This window comes from Mustela lutreola, chromosome 1 (genome assembly GCF_030435805.1).
Source record: "Mustela lutreola isolate mMusLut2 chromosome 1, mMusLut2.pri, whole genome shotgun sequence".
NCBI lineage: Eukaryota > Metazoa > Chordata > Mammalia > Carnivora > Mustelidae > Mustela > Mustela lutreola.
In genome coordinates, this window is record NC_081290.1 from 281836236 (window position 1) to 281857809 (window position 21574).

General features: G+C 41.6%; 1 protein-coding gene and 1 pseudogene across 2 annotated transcripts in view; one reads left to right on the forward strand and one right to left on the reverse strand.

Annotated features, from left to right (window-relative positions):
• The window catches only part of ATL3 (atlastin GTPase 3), a 51859-nt gene that overhangs the window by 14445 nt on the left and 15840 nt on the right, over window positions 1-21574 (reverse strand). For both annotated transcript variants that reach the window (XM_059145215.1, XM_059145226.1), the window contains exons 4-8: window positions 15586-15690; window positions 15055-15105; window positions 8970-9026; window positions 7270-7362; window positions 6218-6356 (exon numbers count right to left, since the gene is read on the reverse strand). In XM_059145215.1, the coding sequence (XP_059001198.1) occupies window positions 6218-6356; window positions 7270-7362; window positions 8970-9026; window positions 15055-15105; window positions 15586-15690 (445 nt within the window). The remainder of the gene's footprint in view (window positions 1-6217; window positions 6357-7269; window positions 7363-8969; window positions 9027-15054; window positions 15106-15585; window positions 15691-21574) is intronic.
• LOC131822793 (U4 spliceosomal RNA) lies at window positions 21062-21143 on the forward strand (annotated as a pseudogene).

Below are 21574 nucleotides of genomic sequence, written 5' to 3' on the forward strand. Positions count from 1 at the left end.
TGGGTTGGGCCACTGCCTTCGGCTCCAGTCATGATCTCAGGGTCCTGGGATTGAGTCCTGCATCGGGCTCTCTGCTCAGCGGGGAACCTGCTTCCCTCTCACTCTCTGCCTGCCTCTCTGTCTCCTGTGATCTCTCTCTGTCAAATAAATAAATAAAAATCTTAAAAAAAAAAAATCTGCATGACATTTCTCTCTAAATAGGAACATGCACTTCTCATCTCGACCGATTCCCACCCCATCTTAAATAACTGATCAATTATAAGAGCTCATGACATCAAGAAAATTTTTTGGTTTTTTTAATCTGTCCCACCTAAGTAAATGGGTACCAACCTTCCATCAAAATACTCTTAATTCCACAGTCTCCTCAGGATGGCGCCAAAGTACGGCCTTTACCAATTTTAAAAAGGGATTAACCCCCATATTACACATCGATTAGTGGCTTAATACATGATAAAGGGGACATTTCAGTGGGGGTGGGAGGGTGAGTTGGACTATTCAGTAAATATTTCTGGGACAAATGGGGAGCCATTCAGAAAATAAGATGCATCTAAACTGGATCATAAATTATAACAAAAATAAAACTAAAATATTTCAAGGAAAAAAGTGGGACAAATTCTTTATAACATGGAGTGGAAAACCATAAAATAGCGTACAGCCTATGCTAGTCTGTGTAGATTCATATTTGCTTGCACATACTGAAGAAACCCTGGAAGCTTGGAAAAGGAAGAGACTTTTCACTGAAAACTTTGTAATTCTTTTGGGGATTTTAGACATGTCAATGTATTACCTATTCCAAAAAAAAACCCAACCAAACAAAAACCACCCTTTTTTTATGGTTTCAACTTTTATCATACTAAAAGACTAAGAATTTCAAAAACATTTCACTCAAGAAACTAGCACAATCTAGCAGCAGACTGTTCCTATATTCGATTTTACCCAGATTTAATAGGTCCTCAGCTATTAATGCTTCTACAAAGGCTGTACCAAAACACTAGTTTTAGACTCAGAACAGACAAGAACTACTTCCTGACAGACGATCTCAAAATCTCATGGTGCTAAAGAAGATCGGGCCCTACAAACTCTTGTGTTTAATTTCTAACTAAACAACTCAGGGCTACTGCATTAGGTCTCTCTGCTCTAGAAAACAGAGAGATGACAGCTTTCTTTATGATGATGACAGAGTCATCTGTGTCTGTTGAAGGGGTCTCAAAAGTGAGCTAATCTAGCTAACAGGAAGCAGCAGATGAGCAGTGATTAAACCAAAACTAGGACTGTGTTCGGCAAGTTGTTCCCCTCTGAACAAATGGTCCTTCTTTGGGGGACAAAAAAAAAAAAAAACAGCAAAATAAAATCACTAAAATAATCCCTCAAGTACTTAAGAGAACATTTGCGGAAAATCTAACTCTTACTAAATGTAGCAATGACATTAAGGTCCCTCTATGGATTAGCCCCAACTGCTCTCAAGCAAATGATGTCTTCCAGGCTATACGGAATGGGGCTTGCAGGATCTCAACCGAGTCATCATACAAGTATATACTTGAAAAAGACAACACGTAGGCATTTTCTTTAACTCTGAAAACCACATCAGCTCCAGTGACAGGTCCCTACAATAAAGTTTATGTGGTTCTCAGTCAAGCACTTGCCAAATACTCCAAGCCACTGTGCCCAATTTATGCTTCACTCAAAACGCTTCAAACCTTGTTAAAAAGGTTCCCTAAAATTACAAAAAATTCCATCTGCAAAGCCCCTAAAAAGTACACAAACCTTTGCAGAGCTAATAAGAATTCTTTATAAACAATCCTAATGACTACAGTTCCTGAAACAGACACATAAGGCAGACTATAAATACATATATTTTTTTAAAAAGATTTTATTTATTTGACTGAGAGAGAGAGTACGTGAGGACACAAGCAGGGGGACGAGCAGGCAGGGGGAGAGGGAGGAGAAGGAGAAGCAAGTCCCCTCTAAGCAACAGCCCGACATGGGGCTTAATCCCAGGACCCCAGAATCATGACCTGAGGTGAAGGCAGACACTTAAGCAACTGAGCCACGCAGGTACCCCTAAATATTTTTAAAGTAAAGCAAAAAAGGAAATTTTTATTTTTCATATCTTTTCTTTTAAAAACATAATTATAAATGTACATTTTTAAATGAATACAATCATACAACATATGCTATTATGCAATCTTTTGACATTTAATAATATGTCGTAGACATCTGTGTAAACACAGATTCATCTATACCTTAATCTTTTAAAGGACTTTGAATAGGGGCATCTGGGTGGCTCAGTTGGTTAAGCATCAGACTCTTGATTTTGGCTCAGGTCATAATCTCAGGGTCATGAGATGGAACCCCACGTCAGGCTCTACAATGTGTGTGGAGACTGCTTAAGATTCTCTATCCCTCCTTCTTCCTTGCTCTCTTAAAAAAAAAAAAAAAAAAAAGGACTTTAAATAACTTTTAAAATAAACTTTGAAAAGTGCAAATGTATCATAACTTAACCAGTTTCTCAAGAACACCCATTTGTTTCTAATTATTCCCTATTATAATTACAGTGATATATGCCCTTGTCCATGTATTTTTATCTACTTATTGGATAGTTCCTTAAGATACTTTCCTAAAAGTGAAATACAGGATCAAAGGATGTAAACATTTTAAGTTTTGAGACTGACCCATAAAGACTATGAATTTGTACCAATACATTTGCACTTTCTCAATTACTGTGATGCTAGCTGTATTTTCATGAGCACATACTGACCATCTGTACTTCTTCCTTTGGACTTGCCTTTTCATGTAAGAGTAAGATTTTAACCCATCCATAAATGTTTTTTTTTTTTAAAGATTTTATTTATTTATTTGACAGACAGAGATCACAAGTAGGCAGAGAGGCAGGCAGAGAGAGAGAGGAGGAAGCAGGCTCTCACTGAGCAGAGAGCCCGATGCGGGGCTCGATCCCAGGACCCTGAGATCATGACCTGCGCTGAAGGCAGAGGCTCAACCCTCTGAGCCACCCAGGAACCCCCATAAATGTGTTTTAAAGTTCAATGATGAATGAGGGAAACAGTACATAATTACAACACTAACAACTACTTGTACATAATTTGCTATTTTATAAATATAATAGGAAAATCAGTACACTGAATATTTAGTGAAAAGCTGTACATATTTATTTATTTGTTTGTTTATTTATTTTTTAAAGATTTTATTTACTTATTTGACAGAGATCACAAGTAGGCAGAGAGGCAGACAGTGAGAGGAGGAAGCAGGCTCCCTGCAGAGTAGAGAGCCCGATGCGGGGCTCGATCACAGGACCCTGAGACCATGACCTGAGCCGAAGGCAGAGGCCTTAACCAACTGAGCCACCCAGGCGCCCCAAGCTGTACATATTTAAATACATACAGGGTTGAACAGTATCCCCCAAAATGCATGTCATCCTGGAATCTCAGGACATGACCTTGCAAATTTACAGATGTAACTAGTTGAGATCATACTGGATTGGGGACAGCCTAAATCCAAACAGTGGTGTCCTTATAAGAGGAGAGAACACACAGAGACACAGAAAGGCAGTGGCCATATGATGACAGAGACCAGAGCGACACACACAGCTCCAAGCCAAAGGACGCCAAGGCCCACCAGCAAACCCCAAAAGCTAGGAGAGAAGCTGGGAGCAGATTTTCCCTCAAAGCCCCCAGAAGGAATCACTATGGACGCCCTGATTTCCAAATTCCAGTCTCCTAAACCTGTTAGGCAGTAAATTTCTGCTGTTCTCAGCCACCCAGTTTGTGGTACTTTGTTGGCAGTCCTAGGAAACAGATATAAATGCACACCCAACAGTATAAAAAACTTCAAAAGTCGGGGTTTGAAAATGTTAAAAAGCTCTTCCTATCTCCTGGGATAACATAAAAGTGAATTTTTTTTTTTTTTTAAGATTTTATTTATTGACAGAGAGATCACAAGCAGGCAGAGAAGCAGACCGAGAGGGGGAGGAAGCAGACTCCCTGCTGAGCAGAGAGCCCGATGCGAGGCTCGATCCCAGGACCCTGAGATCATGACCTGAGCCGAAGGCAGAGGCTTTAACCCACTGAGGCACCCAGGCGCCCCTAAAAGTGAATTTTAAAACAATGTTTTGAAACATTATTTGTTTGAAAATATGGAGAAACGCCTTTGTGTATATCTCTACCTGATGACCTGAGAGTATGCTGAGGCTCAACTGCACGAGGGAGTCACTGAAGCCACCCCCTCCCCTGCAGCCTCATTTAGGAACGCCCCAGACACCTCCCCTCCCAGTGATGAACAAACCTGACGTTAGGTTTGGTAAAGGTATGTCTAATGGTCTAATAAGAGTGTTAAAAGCCTAAGGGAACACATCACCTACATGCTCAACTTTCTCTAGACTCCACTCAGAAAAGTCGCTTGCAACTGCTTTAAGGTAAAAGGTTCCAGCTCCAGTGTTGCCTGAGCAGACTTCTCTCTAAAGCTAGACCCCAAATTCCGATTTCTGAATTGCCATCTAACAGGCTCTAGACGTCTCCTGCTCAGGAAAGCTGCCAACCACATAAAAACACAACACAGTGACAAACAGAAGACAAAACTAAGTCTCTCAAACTCCGTTTCTTCTGCACTATGAAGACCAGCTGGAATGTAAATCTTAGACTGAACAAGTACGTTAATGTTCTTGGATCAAATCAGTCAAGTAAGCTGAAAATGATATAGTTTATGTTTATTACGAGACTATGAAAAACTCCCATTTCAAAAGCCACGTTCTCCTGGAAACTAAACATTATATACCTTTAAATTATTTCCCCCAAAGTAACAGAACTTCTATTTTAGTCCAATATGACTTTGGGGCAAAAAGAATCTAGATGTGGGATGCCTGGATGGCTCAGTGGGTTAAAGCCTCTGCCTTCAGCTCGGGTCGTGATCCCAGAGTCCTGGGATCGAGCCCCGCATTGGGCTCTCTGCTCAGCGGGGAGCCTGCTTCCCCCGCCTCTCTCTGCCTGCCTCTCTGCCTACTTGTGATCTCTTTCAAATAAATAAATAAAATCTTAAAAAAAAAATCTAGATGTGCATCTCTACCCCGCCCCCCACCCCCCACCCCCACTTACTATTGGAGTACTCTGAGCAAGTTCCTTAACTTTCCTAAGCCAGTTTCTCCATCTGTGAGATAAAGGAGACAGTATCAGCTGATGGAATCACTGGGAACATAAAGCAGGAAAGAAAACTAGCCCAGCACTGCTGCTGTGGCCTGAATGTTTGTGGCCCCACCAAATTTGTATGTGGAGATCCTAACCCCTACAGGGGATGGTGCTGGCAGGTGGGGCAGATATGAGCGGTGATTAGGTCATAGGGCAGAACCCTTGTGAATGGCACTTGCATGTTTATAAGAGACTCCACGGAGCTCCCTAGCCCTTCCACGCATGAGGGTACAACCAGAAGTCTGAGAACAGCAAGACAGCCTTCACATAACCGTGCTGGCACCCTGACCTTGGACTTTCAGCCTCCAGAACCATGAGAAATAAATGTCTGTTGTTGGTAAGCCACCCAGTGTAAGGCATTTTGTTATAGCAGCCCAAAGAGAAGCGGCGGGAGATCCGGCGGAGCCTTGAGAAATGGCAGCTATTTTTATTGCTACTTTCCTGGTACCTGAGAAGCTCAGGTAAGTTCATAAACACACGTAAACTGAAGGCTGGGCATTACATGACTCAAGGCCTTAATGAATAAGGAACAAAAATAAGAGAATGGAATCCAAGAGTCCCGACTCTAATTTCTCTAAGCTGCTACCTAGTCAACACTTCCTGACATGCACATATGACCCAGCACCAGGCTCTGCACGAATCACAAAGATGAAAACACGCAGCCATGCCACGCATCACATTACCTTCCTTTTGGAGACTTAATTGTACTTGCTAAGTATCAGGTAACCAATGTTTAGTGTTCCTTTCTTTAGTGCTTTTATCTCTTGTAAGCCAGTAATTACAACAGGCCTCTTACACAGATCATTAATGAATCTGACCACCACCATGTCAGATGGAAAAGTTAAGGTGAACTCTAATGGTCACACCAAGGCAGAGGCAGAAACCGAAGCCGACTCTTAGTACCAGTCTCTCTAAGCTAACGTGCTGTCCCTCTGCAGCACTCGCTGGATCCATGCCTGACAATCTCTGGTCACTACTTAATTCCAAAAACTGAATCTAAAGTAACATAATTTGTAACACACCTTTCAATTTCCCATCAAAGTCAGGGCTTGTGGCCACCTGGAGTCCAGGGTGTGGTAGGAGAAAACAGGTGACGTTGGAGAAACACGAGTGAATGTGATTTCGGACATTCTGAATTTCCTCATGTTGATGTTCTTTTACCTGCCAATGAAGACCAACAATTTACAAAAGACCATTTGTTTTTCTTCACTAGGAACCACTAGTATAGGACAAAGAAAAGATTTCCCAACTCAGATGGATCATAGCAGCCTACGTTTTGTCCAGTAAGAAACCTCAGAACCCTAGAAGCAATAAATGCATACATTTGATTAACCACAGTTTGGCTCCCACAGCAACCAAAGAACAGGGACTGAAGAGTTTCTTAATAAACAGTATTGCACAACACTTCCGAAGAATGAGAGATGGTTGTGGGCATGAAGGAGGATCTGACTAGTTAGTAGTAATGGACAAACGACTCCTGTATTTTACTTTTCGGAGAGCAAGCTAAGCCTGTTTATATCTACCCCAAAACAGAATTTTGAAGAACAACAGAACAAAAGTTCTGAATATGACATTCTTTTTTTTTTAAAGATTTTATTTATTTATTTGACAGAGATCACAAGTAGGCAGAGAGGCAGGCAGAGAGAGAGGAGGAAGCAGGCCCCCTGCTTCCCTGATGTAGGGCTCGATCCCAGGACCCTGAGATCATGACCTGAGCCAAGGGCAGAGGCTTTAACCCATGGAGCCACCCAGGCACCCCTGAATATGACATTCTAAAGGCACATATAGAACCTGGTGCAAAATGTGCAACAGAAACTACGATCAAAGCTTGGACCAGAGTCCAGAGACCTTCAAAATTCCTTCAAAGCCAGAGTCTTTGCTGTAATCCCTGTTGCTCCATACCCAGGTTCTTCACTCCTACACGAATACCATTATGCACCAATATTCGTAAATATTTAATACACTTAACAGAATTTTCCATATTCTGCTTTAACTACTACAGTTAGAGGCAAATGAGAAAGTTACCACTACTTTCTTTATAGGTAATTCCTCAGAAGATTATATTTCTACTCACCTGTAGACGTTTATCCAAAAAGGACATCCCTCCCTCTAGTCCATAGCTGTATTCGTAAGGGAAACTCCAGTCTCGAACCAAAAACATCAGCGTCTATTTAGGAAAAGAACAGAACATATTATTAGGCTGCATACATTCATTTTCTTTTTCTTTTTTTTTTTTAATATTTTATTTATTTATTTGACAGGCAGAGATCACAAGTAGGCAGAGAGGCAGGAAGAGAGAGAAGAGGAAGCAGGTTCCCCGCTGAGCAGAGAGCCCGATGTGGGGCTCGATCCCAGGACCCTGAGATCATGACCTGAGCCGAAGGCAGAGGATTTAACCACTGAGCCACCCAGGTGCCCCTGCATACATTCATTTTCAATATGACTGAAATACTTCTTTGCAAAGAGCCAGCTTTTTCAAAGGCGGCAAGAAATTATGAAGGATTTATTTCTTCTGTAAAGTCTTAGAAACTTTATAAGCACTAGGAGGACATGTAGAAGTCAAATGTGAGGTGAATATATCCTATTGGCTGTTTTTGTTCCCATGGGTTGACCAGAGTAGAAGGAAGAGATGGAGGAGAAGATGTTAAATTCAGGCTCTGCTCTACAGGCAAGCATGAGGAATGTAGTAAAGGACAAGAAAGGACATGGTACCAGCTAATCATGAAATCAGATCTACTTTTAACATTAGAAAGAAAACTAAATAATAAATAATAGTACTTAATGCTCCCCTAATCACATTGAGGTTACTATGCATTCTCATCCTTGTGAAACAACTGGCTAAAGCAGGGGCCAGAAAACCTTTTCGTAAAGGATCTAAGAGCAAATATCTTAAACTGCTGTAACAAACAGCAGCTATGGAGGACCCCTGGGTGGCTCAGTCGGTTAAGTGTCTGCCTTCAGCTCAAGTCATGATCACAGGGTGTTGGGATTGAATCCCACATCAGGCTCCCTGCTCAGTTGGGAAAGCCACTTCTCCCTCTGCCCCTGTTTGCACATGCTCTCTGTCTCTCAAATTAAGTAAATAAAATCTTTAAAAAAAAAGAAAGAAAAGAATAGCAGCAGCTATAGACAAATGAGTGTAACTGTGTTCTAATAAAATTTTATCTGCAACTTAAAAGTCAGTGTCTACAGCTAATTTATACATGTCATGAAATAGTACTTTCTTTCTTTTTTTTTTTTTTAAGATACTATTTATTTGAGGGAGCAAGCAAGCTAGAGAGAGAAAGCTTGAGCAGCAGGGAGGCAGAGGGAGAAGCAGGTTCCCTGCTGAGCAGGAAGTCAGATGCAGGACTCAATCCCAGGACCCTGGGAGGATCGTGACCAGAGCCGAAGGACACCCAGGTGGCCCAATAGTATTACTTTTTTATTTCAACCATTTAAAAATATAAAAACTATTCTTAACTCATAGGTCACATAAAAACAGACAGCTAGCCTGATGTGGCCTGTGGGCTACAGTTTGCTGATCTCTGAACTAAAACAAAGACATGAGGGCAGCTGGGTGGCTCAGTCAGTTAAGCATTCAACTCTTGGTTTTGGCTCAGGTCATGAGATCAAACCCGATGTGAGGCTCAGCGCTCAGCAGTGAGTCTGCTTGAGATTCTCTCTCGACCTCTACCCTCCCCCAACTCGCAGGCACACCCTCTAAAATAAATAAATCTTAAAAAAAATAAAATAAAACAAAGACATGAATTACATTTACAGTTAGCATTCTACCTGGAAGGGCTTTTGGAAAATTTCATCCATTGCCAGACGACCGTATTCTGTGAAGAGCTTTAAAAAAGAAGAGTTAACGGTTTGTTAGGCAAATTATTTAAAGTATTTCTATGGCTATTATTTAGCGAAGATTCCATTTAACGACTCAATGCTACTATGAGACCAAAGTTCTACAGTTTCAAAAGCCTGGAGAGCCATGAACCTTAAAATAATCTGTTATTCTTCTGTCTCACATTCCATGTCCCAATTCATTAGCAAACCCAGAATCCAACCACTCACAGCTCCCAAGGGGCTTGGAATATCACAACAGCTTCCTAACTGGTCTCCCTGCCTCAGTCCTTGCTCCATCCCCAGACTATCCCCAGGACAGCAGCCACAATGGCTCTGCTATAAGGTCAGTTAAATCACATCATGTCTCTGCTTAAAACCCTCCAACCTCACAGTAGAAAAGCCAGTCCCATCCAGTGAGATCACTCTTCCTCAGATACGCTGTGCACACTGCTGCCTTAGAGCCTTTGTTCCAACTCCTCCTTCTGCTGTAAGGTTCTCCCCCAGATAACTGCACAGTCCACTTCTTCACCCTTTGCCGTCTTCACTCAAATGGCTCCTTCTCACAGAAGCCTTCCCGACCATCCGTCTCAAAGATTACAAGTTTCCCCACAATTCTTCTTACTCCATGTCTCTTTTAAATATCTTTCCTTAACCCGTCTCACTGTCTAATATACTATATCTTTACTTATTTTGATTAGTTTCTGTCTTCACTACTAGAATTTGCACTCCAGGAGGGCAAGATGTTGGTCTGTTCCCTGCACTACTGCATCTCTGGCAGCAGGAAGAGCACTGGGCCCAGAGCATGTACGCCAGGCAAAGGACCAAATGACCACATTCCCTAAGGTCAGGGCTTACACAGACATTCATCTCTATGTCCTCATGAAGCCTCTGACTAAAAATATAGCAAAATGAAGTTCAAAAGTTATAAACTCACAGGACAAAGGGGATGAGAAATGATATGGCAACAAAGAAGAGTTGTCCTAAACACTCCGGGAGGAAAACGGACCAATGAAAACTATCTCAGGTTTTGGCTTTCTCTGCCTTATCTGTGACAGACAGGCCAACAAGAAAGAAGGAGATTCTCTCAGTAGAATCCCTGACAGGCTCAGAAATTAGAAGCACCAGCCACCATGAAGGAGGGGCTGAGGGAGCAGGGCTAACAACTAAAGAAACATTAAAAGTCTTCGGAGAGAGGACCTACACTCCCAGATCCTGCTCCCTCCCTGTGCTCCAAATCCTCTTCCTGCCCCCACAGAAGATGGGCATTGTGCTGTCTGGAGGGGATAAACCAGAAAGAACTTACACTTTGATACCAAACTCATACTTTGATACTTCAGCCGAAAGGAGTAAGGTTAAGTACCCTACTTTACTGGAAACGGGCACTTAGGTCAAGGTCTACATACCCCAAATAGTGAGACTCAGCCTCCCAACGTGGGGGAACCACACCAAGCTTCTACCCACCCAGGCAGGAGTTTCAAGAATTCTCTGGGGAAAATGACAGCCCCAGAACATGTTACAAACAGACATTCAGGGGTTGCAACAAAATACAGTCACCTCACTGTGATCCGAAGCAGTCACAAGGTCAGCCCTCTTGCCAAAGGTCCCGGTCAGATTTTTAACAGTTCACTCTTAAATACACATGCCCAAGGACACCAGACCTTTGAGAAAAGCTATTAGCAAGAAAGACGAAAACCTGTATCCTTCAATTCCAGAATATCGTCTTATATTATTCCTTTTATAATTTCTTTCCCTCCATTTTCTCTGTTATGTTTTACTAAAACATCTCTCATCATTAACAGACACAACCTCTCCCGAACTGGTGCTCCAAGTTCCCTCATCTGTTGTGCCCTCCCATTCTCCCTCTCCTCCACTCGCGCCCCCCCCTTCCCTTTTCCCCTCTTCTCGCCCCCCCACCCTGCCCTTCTCTCTCTGCTTCGCTCCCTCTGGTGGGACTTCTGCTCTGTCCTTTCATTCAGCCCGCAAGGGAGATTTTCTCCAATTTAGCTTCCATCTCCTTCTCTACTGAAGTTTCCAATTTTACTGACACAGTGTTCATTTCCAAGTTTTTGTTTGTTTTCTGAATGTTGCTTTTTAATAGCATCCTGTTTTTTCTTGGTGCAACAGCTGCAACATTTTATCTTGGTGAACATATGCATTTACAAAGACTGAAGAAAAGGCCCACACCAAGGTACATTACCATGAAAATTCATGCCAAGAATAAGATCTTAAAAGCTTCAGATAGAAAAAGGTCACATACAAAGGATCAGATGGTGTGGGACTTCAGCAGCAACACTGGAAGCTGGAAGGCAATGAAGCAATGCCCTCAATTCTAAAAGAAAATTAATTCTATCCTGCAATTCTACAATAAAATTAAAATATTCTCAGACTTAACAGAACTCAAAAAATGTATGTATCCTATGTATCCATTCTATTCTTTCTCAGAAAGCCAGTGAAGAATGTTTAGAATTGAGAATAAACCTACCCCCAAAAGGGGGAGGATAAACAAAAGATTCAATAGGATCCAACTGCAAAAGGAACTGAAAAGAATTCCCAGGCCCTGATTTCAAGCTGTATTACAAAGGCATAGTAATCAAAACAGTATGATATTGGAACAAGAACAGACACAAAGATCAATGGAACAGATTAACTTTCTAGTCTCCAAAAAATAAACCCCTGCATGTATGATCCATTGACTTTATGAAAAGGAAGCCAAGAACATACAACAAGTCAAGGACAGTCTCATCAACAAATGGTGCTGGGAAAACTGGACAGCTACACGCAAAAGAATGAAACTGGACCATCTTCTTACACCACAAACAAAAAGTAACTCAAAATGGATCAACAACTTGGACATAAAACCTGAAACCATAACACTCTTAGAAGAAAACATAGGTGGTGGGGCGCCTGGGTGGCTCAAAACCCAGGTGGGGCACCTGGGTTAAAGCCTCTGCCTTCGGCTCAGGTCATGATCCCAGGGTCCTGGGGTCAAGCCCCTCATCAAGCTCTCTGCTCAGCAGGGAGCCTGCTTCCTCCTCTCTCTCTGCCGGCCTCTCTGCCTACTTGTGATTTCTGTCTGTTGAATAAATAAATACAACCTTTAAAAAAAAAAAAGGGAAGAAGAAGAAAACATAGGTGGTAAGCTTTCTGATGTTAAGTCTCAACGATTTTTTGGATTTGGCAACAAAAGCAAAGGCAGCAAAAGCCACAATACACAAGTGGAACACATGAAACTAAAAAGCTGCACAGCAAAGAAAACCACCAACAAAATGAAAAAGCAACCTACCAAGTGAGAGAAAATATTTGAAAATCATTTTTCAGATAAGGTTAATAGCCACAGTATATAAAGAATTAGTACACCTCAACAGGAAAAAAAAAAAAAAAAAAAACCCACAATCCAATTTAAAAATGGGCAGAGGGTCTAAGCAGACATTTTGCAAGGAAGATATACCCATCTGGTACTTCATGGCCAATGGGTACATTAAAAAATGCTCACCATCAATAATCTCAGGGAAATGAAAATAAAACCATAATGAGAAACCTCCTCACACCTATTAGAATGAATATTTACCAAAAAGAAAAATATTAAGTGTTGGTGAGAATGTGGCAAAAAGGGAACCCTTGGGCGCCTGGGTAGTTCAGCTGGTTCAGCGACTGCCTTCGGCTCAGGTCATGATGCCAGGGTCCCAGGACTGAGTCCCACATCAGGCTCCAAGCTCAGCAGGAAGTCTCCTTCTCCCTCTGACCTCCTCCCCTCTCATGCTCTCTCTCATTCTCTCTCAAATAAATAAATCTTAAAAACAAAAACAGGGGCGCCTGGGTGGTTCAGTGGGTTGGGCCTCTGCCTTCAGCTCAGGTCATGGTCTCAGGGTCCTGGGATCAAGCCCTATATCGGGCTCTCTGCTCAGCAGGGAGCCTGCTTCCCTTCCTCTCCCTCTCTGCCTGCCTCTCTGCCTACTTGTGATTTCTGTCAAATAAATAAACATAATCTTAAAAAAAAAATACAGAAACGACTAGAGTGACAGGTGTCCTATTACTAATTGATAGAGCTAAATTCAGCCTCTATGAAGAAGGGTTAGAATGAAGGAGGATCTCCACCAGGACACGTTATTGGCAACAGGGTCTTCAAAGAGGTAGTCACATTAAGATGAGGTCATCAGGGTGAGCCTGATGACCCAACATGACCGGTGCCCTTATAAGAAAAAGTCACACAGACACAGGGAGAAGAATGCAATGTAAAGACAAAGAGACACGCAGAGGGATGGTAGAAGCAGAGACTGAAGACCTACAGCAAAGGCCAAAGAATGCCAAGGACGGCCCGCAGACCAGCAGGAACCAGAAGGTCAAGCACGAACTCTGCCCCACAGGCTCGGGAGGGTGCGGCCCATGCACAGCTTGAGTTCTGACGATCAGACTCTAGAACTGTGGGATTTTGTTACAGCGGCCCTCACACATCACCTGGGCCTACTCATGAGGACCTCTGACCGACTGATGACACGATCCATGAAGAACTACGTCACCTCAAATATGAGTGTGTCTGGGGCACGGGGTCCACTGCCACACACAAGCTCGGTGTCCAAAAACGTGTGCGAAACGAAGGAGAATACAAAGAAGTGTCAGGTGAAAAGGTGTCCAACTCGGGTCTTGCTGGAAATGTTTCAGGAACAACAGCTCCCAGCCCCCAGAGCGGAACCACCAGTTATAAAGTACAAGCCAAAGTTGAGGAATTATTTTCTTTGCTTTTTAAAGGACTATAAATTAGAGCTAACTCAAAGTGATCCCCATAATAAATGACACCCTTACTACTCTGCATGTCGATATGTTTTCTTGAATGTCAAAGGGACAAGTGCGATCAGAAAAACAGGCCAAGAATTGCATTCAACTCTGGAATACCCCTGGAAGAGTATTTTACAGGAATAACATGTAAGAAGGGCTGCATGGAGAACAAAAGACAATGACTAATAGTAGTAGTAGTAACAGTAATAATAAATAACGGCTCACAGTTATTAAGACATACTCTTTTCTAAGCACGTAATGCTATGCATTTTATAAATGACCATTCCTAGCCTCACCTGGATTTTTGCAACAGCGTCACTGAATGCACACCTGTCCCTATATATCTAAACAGCCAGAGTGATCCTCTGCTTAAATATCGCTCCTCTCCTCAAAACATGCCTCCTACACCCATTCCCTGTGACGAAAAGCCCAAGCCCTTGGCAAAGGTCAAGCATCAGCAGGACCTAAATGCCTCCCTGACTTTATCACTAAGCCTCCTCCTGTCACAGGGCACCTGGGTGGCTCAGTGGTGAAGAGCCTGACTCTTGATTTTTGCCTCAGGTCATGATCTCAGGGTTGTGAGATCAGGCCCACATCAGGCTCCGCACTCAGCAGGGAGTCTGCTTAAGATTCTCCCTCTCCTGGGGCGCCTGGGTGGCTCAGTGGGTTAAAGCCTCTGCCTTCGGCTCAGGTCATGATCCCAGGGTCCTGGGATCGAGCCCCGCATCGGGCTGTCCGCTCCGCGGAGAGCCTGCTTCCTCCTCTCTCTCTCTCTGCCTGCCTCTCTGCCTACTTGTGATCTCTGTCTGTCAAATAAATAAATAAAATCTTAAAAAAAAAAAAAAAGATTCTCCCTCTCCTGTCCCTCCACATCGTGTACACACACACACACACACACACACACACACATGCCTCCTCCTATCACACCTCCTAGTCCTAACCACTGGCCTCCTTGCTGTTCCTCAATCCTGCCAAGCACCCTCCAGTTCAGGTGTTTCTTCTTGCTGCCCCCTGTCCTATATCACTTCCTCCCCAGATATACAGCAGGACTTACTCTCTCACTTTCTTGGGTTCTGTGCTCAACTCAGTAAGGCCTACCCTGATTATCCCGCAGTAACAGGGTGCAGGACCACTGTGAGCCAAAAACCTCCTCCCCATAGTTCAATCCATTACTAAACCTATTCAGCTTTAAAATTTCCCTTAGTCTTAAAACTTTCAAATGATACATTATGACGTTAAAGTTTTTATGATGAATACATACCTGTAGCTGCTGAAGATCGTCTTCCTGAATGTTCTGGGACAAATTATAAATCTAGAAAAGAAAAATCCAGATTGATAACCACTCTAGCTTCACTTCAAAGGAATCCCAAATAAGCCTAGAGCATTGAAAAGAAGCTTTGTACAACTAAAGGTTTACCCCTAAGAACATGAGTTCTGCTCAAACAATATTACCTGTCTTTTGGAAAACTATGCATATAATGTTGAAACCACCTAATTCTTCCTTTACAGCTTAAAATCAGTTTTCCTAAGTTCTTACCAAATCTCTATTTCCTATGTAATTAAAATAATTTCAATTTCCACTTTTCAGACTCTTCTTGGAGTATTTTATACATACTTATAACCGAACTGGAAAAACAGGTAAGCTCTTTCTTGAGCTTAATTTATAGCTATAGCCCAAAAAGAACATTTACACATCACCTAGGCATTGTGATAACAGAACAATTGAAAACAGATGTACTCTCCCTCTGCCTTATTTCCTCTGCAAACTTTTATCTTAATCAAGTGGTGATACCTGAACAGAACTAGTCATGGTGCTTAGAGCGAAGATGGTGGCACAGTCCTTCACAGTAGACTGGCTGTCAAACGCCCCCTGGGTATCCATCAGAACAACTGCAACCTAAGAGAAAGGGAAATACCAACAAGATATGCTAGCGTGAGAAGGGGAAAAACATAGAGAAGAAACTGAGAAATACAGGTAACAATTAAATGAGGCTTTGGCACCTGTTTGTAATTCTACAGAAAAGTAGTTATTGAAGTGCCCTGTCTTGATCAGAGAATTTTCCTGGAGATTATCTGCTCTGACCTGATGAGATGGTATGAAACAGGGACCCACAGAGCTCCATCAATTAAAAGAGTCAAATGTTGAGACAGATTAACCCACTTACCAAGCCAGTCATTCACAAAAGTAATTCACAAAAGTATTCACAAAAGTAATAATATGATTATCACTTTTCTGTTACTTATATATCAGGTCCCATTAATCTCATTTTATATTTTTGAGTTTATTTTCATACTCCTAATCCCCACTGTGGTAGTACAAATGTAAAAATCCATGCAAAAGAAAGCATTATGCCAAATAGAAAGATAAGATCAAACCAAATAAAGTTTCTAGCCAGCCTCAAACAAAATTTAAAAATTTTTAATTAAAAAAAAAAGCTTTTATATAGCAAAGTTAATGATCAACAAAACAAAAAGGCACTACAGAATAGGAGAAAATATCTGCAAATGATGTATCTGGTAAGGGGTTAATACCTAAATATATAAAGAACTTCTACAACTCAACACCAAAAAGGAAACATTCTTTTTTTTTTTTTTTTTTTTAAATATTTAATTTATTTATTTGAGAGAGAGACAGTGAGAGAGAGCATGATCGAGAAGGTCAGAGAGCGAAGCAGACTCCCCATGGAGCTGGGAGCCTGATATGGGACTCGATCCCGGGACTCCGGGATCATGACCTGAGCCGAAGGCAGTCGTCCAACCAACTGAGCCACCCAGGCGTCCCAAAAGGAAACATTCTGATTAAAAAGTAGGCAGAGGAGGGCGCCTGAGTGGTTCAGTGGGTTAAGCTGCTGCCTTTGGCTCAGGTCATGATCTCAGGGTCCTGGGATAGAGTCCCACATCGGGCTCTCTGCTCAGCAGGGAGCCTGCTTCCCTCTCTCTCTCTCTGCCTGCCTCTCTGTCTACCTGTGATCTCTCTCTGTAAAATAAATAAATAAAATCTTTTAAATAAATAAATAAATAAAAATAAAAAGTAGGCAGAGGATCTGAGTAGACATTTTTCCCAAAAAGACATACAAATGGCCAACGGACACATGAAAAGATGCTCAACCTCATTAATAATCATCAGGGAAATACAAATTGAAACCACAATGAGATATCAGTCAGAATGGACAGTATCAAAAAGAAATAACCTGGGGTGCCTGGCTGGCTGAGTGGGCAGAGCATGCAACTCTTGATCTCAGGGTCATGAGTTCAAGCCCCACACTGGTATAGGGATTAATAATAAAAAATAAAATTATAAAATAAGTGTTGGTGACATTGTGAAGAAAACAGAACCCTCATACACTGTTGGTGAAAATCTAAACTGGTGTAACCACTGTGGAAAAGAGTATGGAATTTCCTCAAAAAATTAAAAATAAATAACAAGTATTGATGAGGACGTGGAGAATAAAGAACACTCAACCACCACTGGCAGGAATACAAACTGGTACAGCTACCTTAGAAAACAGTAGGGAGGTTCCTCAAAAAAAACTAAAAATAGAAATACCATATGATCCAATTAGTTCCACCACTGGGTATTTACACGAAGAAAACGAAAACACTAATATGAAAAGGTACATGCACCCCCCCGTGTCTACTGGGGCCTTATTTACAAGAGCCAAGATATGGAAGCAGCCCAAGTGTCCACCAATACATAACTGGATAGAGAAGACGTGGTATACATCTTTGAATATTACTCAGCCATTAAAAAAAAAAAAGAGAAAGAGAAATCTTGCCATTTGCAACAACATGGATGGACCCAGTTAGTATTAAGCTAAGTGAAATAAGTGAGACTTAGAAAGACATACAATTTCACTTATATGTAGAATCTAAAAAACAAAAGTACTCTTGAATACAGAGAACTAGTGGTTGCCAGAGGGAGGTGGATAGGAGGACAGATGAAATAAGTGAAGGGGACTCAGAGGTACAAACTTCCAGTAATAAAAGAAGTTAAAAAGATGAAAAGTACAGCATGCGGAATATAATCAACGATATTGTAGTAACACTGTGTGGCAACAGATGAGGACTACACTACCACAGTGAGCAATGAATAATGTACAGAACTATCAAATCAAGAGGTTGAAAGTAATCTAACAGTTAAGTTATAGGTATCTCAACTATACTTCAAGAATTAAAAAAGAATTTTGGGGTGCCTGGGAGGCTCAGTGGGTTAAGCCTCTGCCTTCAGCTCAGGTCATGACCTCAGGGTCCTGGGATCAAGTCCCAAGCAGGGAGCCTGCTTTGCCCTCTCCCTCTGCCTGCCTGTCTGCCTACTTGTGATCTCTCTCTCTATCAAATAAATAAATAAAATCTTTTAAAAAACAAAAAAATTAAAAACAAATTTTTAATTAGAAAAATAAAACCACCATGAGATACAACTTCCCACCTACTAGACTATAATCAAAAAGACCAACAAGATCAGGTGTGGCAAGCATATGGCAAGCCTGGGAGCTTCCTGCATTTCCAGTGAGAATGCAGGGTGCTACAGCTGCTTTGGGAAGCATTTCTGCAGTTTTTCGAAGGTTAGCTATGGAGTTCCCATACAACCCAGAAACTCTACTCCCACATATATTCCCAGAAGTAATGAAAACATGTTTAATCCTACAACTCATCAGGAAGGAAAGATCATTCTAATTAGAATAATCTAATTAAATAAAGGACTTGAATAGACATTTCTCCAAAGATGACATACGAATGGCCAACAGGTATGTGAAAAGGTACTCAATATCACTCATCATCAGGAAAACACAAATCAGGGATGTTGGGTGGCTCAGTCCATTAAGCAATTGCCCTCAGGTCATGATCCCAGGATTCTGGGATCGAGCCCATCATCCGGCTCCCTGCTCAGTGGGAAACCTGCTTCTCCCTCTCCCCTTGCTCATGCTCTCTCACTACCTCTCTCTCAAATAAAAATAAATAAAATCTAAAAAAAAAAAAGGAAAAAAGAAATCAAAATCACAATGAGATACCCTTTCACACCTACTAAAATGGGTATTATCAAAAAACAAGAGAAATAGGGGCACCTGGCTGGCTCAGTCGGTAGAGCAGGTGACTCTTGATCTCAAGGTCATGAGTTCAAGCCCCAGGCTGGGCACAGAGATTACTTTGAAAAAAAGAGAGAAATAATAAGTGTTGGTGAGGATGTGGAGAAATCAGAGCCTCTGATCATACAGCTGCTGTGGAAAATAGAATGGAGCTTCCTCAAAAAATTAAAAATAGAACTACTTGGGGCGCCTGCATGGCTCAGTCAAGTGAAGCATCTGCCTTCGCCTCAGGTCATGATCCCACATACTGCGATCAGGCCCCACACTGGGCTCCCTGCTCAGTGGGAAGCCTGTTTCTCCCGCTCCCATTCCATCTGCTTGTGTTCCCTCTCTTGCTGTGTGTCTGTCAAATAAAAAAATAAAATCTTTTAAAATAATAATAATAAAATTTTAAAAATAAAAATAGAACTACTTTATGATCCAGCAAATCCTCCTTGGGTATATACCCAAAAGAATTCAGACCAGTATCTCGAGATACCTCCATTCCCAGGTTCGCTGCCGCATGATTCACAAGAGCCCAGACATGGAAACAACGTAAATGCCCATCAGCTGATGAAGGAACAGAGAAATGTGGTATCTACCTACAATGGAATACCACTGAGCCTTAAAGAGGAAGGAATCCCGCCATGTGCGACGACACGAATGAACCCGAAGGATATTAGCTGAGATAAGCCAGTCACAGAAGGACAAATACTTCTTGATTCCACTTATGTGAGGTATCTGAATAGTCAAACTCAGAGAAATAGAGAGAAGAATGGTGGTTGGCAGGGGAGAAGGGGAAACGGGACTTGTTTAATGGGTATAAAGTTTCTGTGATGCAAGATGAATGGGTTCTTGAAATCTGCTACACAACACGGTGCCCATAGCTGACAATATTACACCGCATACTAATGTTATTAAAAGGGTAGAACTCATGTTAAGTGCTTTTACCACAGTAAAAACAAGGAAAAAGAAAGGATATGTTCACACCAATACTGGTACATGAATGTTCATGGTAGCATGATTCGTAATAACCACAACGTAAAAATAACCCAAGCATCCTTCAAATGATGAAAAGATAAAGTGTGACACGTCCACACAATACAGCATTATGCAGCCACAAGAAGAAATGAAGTACTGATGCATTCTACATCATGGATGGGTCTTGAGGGCACTGGGCTGGAATCACCAGCACCAGGCTGGTTGGGTAGAGGGGTCAGGGAGGCCAAACACAGAGACCGCAGATTGTATGACTCTGTTTGTATGAAATGCCCAGAGGAGGCAAACAGATCCGTGGAGAAGGAAAGTAGATCAGCAGTGGCCAGGGACTGGGATAGGAGGGAAATGGGGAGTGACTGCTAATGAGAAGTGAGTTTCTTTCTGGGGTGATGAAAATCTTCCAGAAGTAGATGGTGGTGATACTTGCTCAGCCTCATGACTATACTAAAAACTGCTGAATTATGTACTTTTAAAGCATAAATTTTATGATATATGACTTAGATCTCAATGAAAAAGAGCTCAAACTGGCATATACTTACTAACTAGAAAAATAAGCCTGTATCAGGGAAATAAGAAGACTAAAGACAGGCTCTGGAGGAACAGGAGTCATACATACACTCAGATACTAAGTGCTGGATATTTGGGGGAAATGGTATTCTTTCATGCAGTGAAATGGTAAACTCTCATAAATACTGTCAAGAACAATTTGGCAGAAGCTAGAAAAAGGCGGAATGGGCCTCTTGGACCTAGCAATTCCACTTCCAAGTGGCTTTCTAATGTTCTGAACCAGAACAAAGAGAAAGAAAAGTATACTTAACATTCTGACTAAATATACACATACATAAGGCTAAAACTAAATTTATCTGTGTACTGCACTCTACCACTTTTCTACTGTTCTAGTTCTTTTTTTAATGTTTTACTTATTTATTTGACAGACAGAGATCACAAGTAGGCAGAGCAGCAGACAGAGGTAGAGGAGGAAGCAGGCTAGAGCCCGATGCGGAGTTCGATCCCAGGACCCCAAGATCATGGCCTGAGCCAAAGGCAGACGCTTAATCCAATGAGCCACCCAGGCATCCCTCTAGTTTTTTCTTTTTAAATACTGGTCATGAGCCAATAAATTGATTTCTCTACCATTAACGGGTCATGGTCAGAGTTCACAGAACCTGGAGTCAACGCTTGCACATTTACTCAAGGAGACATTTAAGCTTTGCGCAGTGGCAGTATCGTAGCCAATGAGGTTTATCCGAGGCGCGATTATTGCTAATTGAAAACTCAAGGAGACATTTAACAGATCATTCACTGTAGCAAGGATTATAAAAATTAAAAAAAAGAAAGAAAGAAAGAAAGAAACAATCTACATGTTCACCAGTGGGTAAATGGGCAAATAAAAAAAGATATATTCATATGAAGACAACCACATAACAGTTAAAAAGAATAAACTGGAGCCACATATTTAAGAATGTAGATTTTCAATTAAAAAGTAAAAACAAATAATCTACTTTTTTAAAAGATTTTATTTATTTAGGAGAGGAAGAAAGAATGCACAAGCAGAGGCTTGACATCATCATCCTGAGGTCACGACCCGAGCCAGAATTAAGAGTCGATACTTGACCAACTGAGCCACCACCCAGGTGCCCCCCCAAATTATCTATTTCTTTAGCCAGATAAATTGTAAGCTAAAATCTCACCAGCTATATTAAAAAACAAGAAAACCAC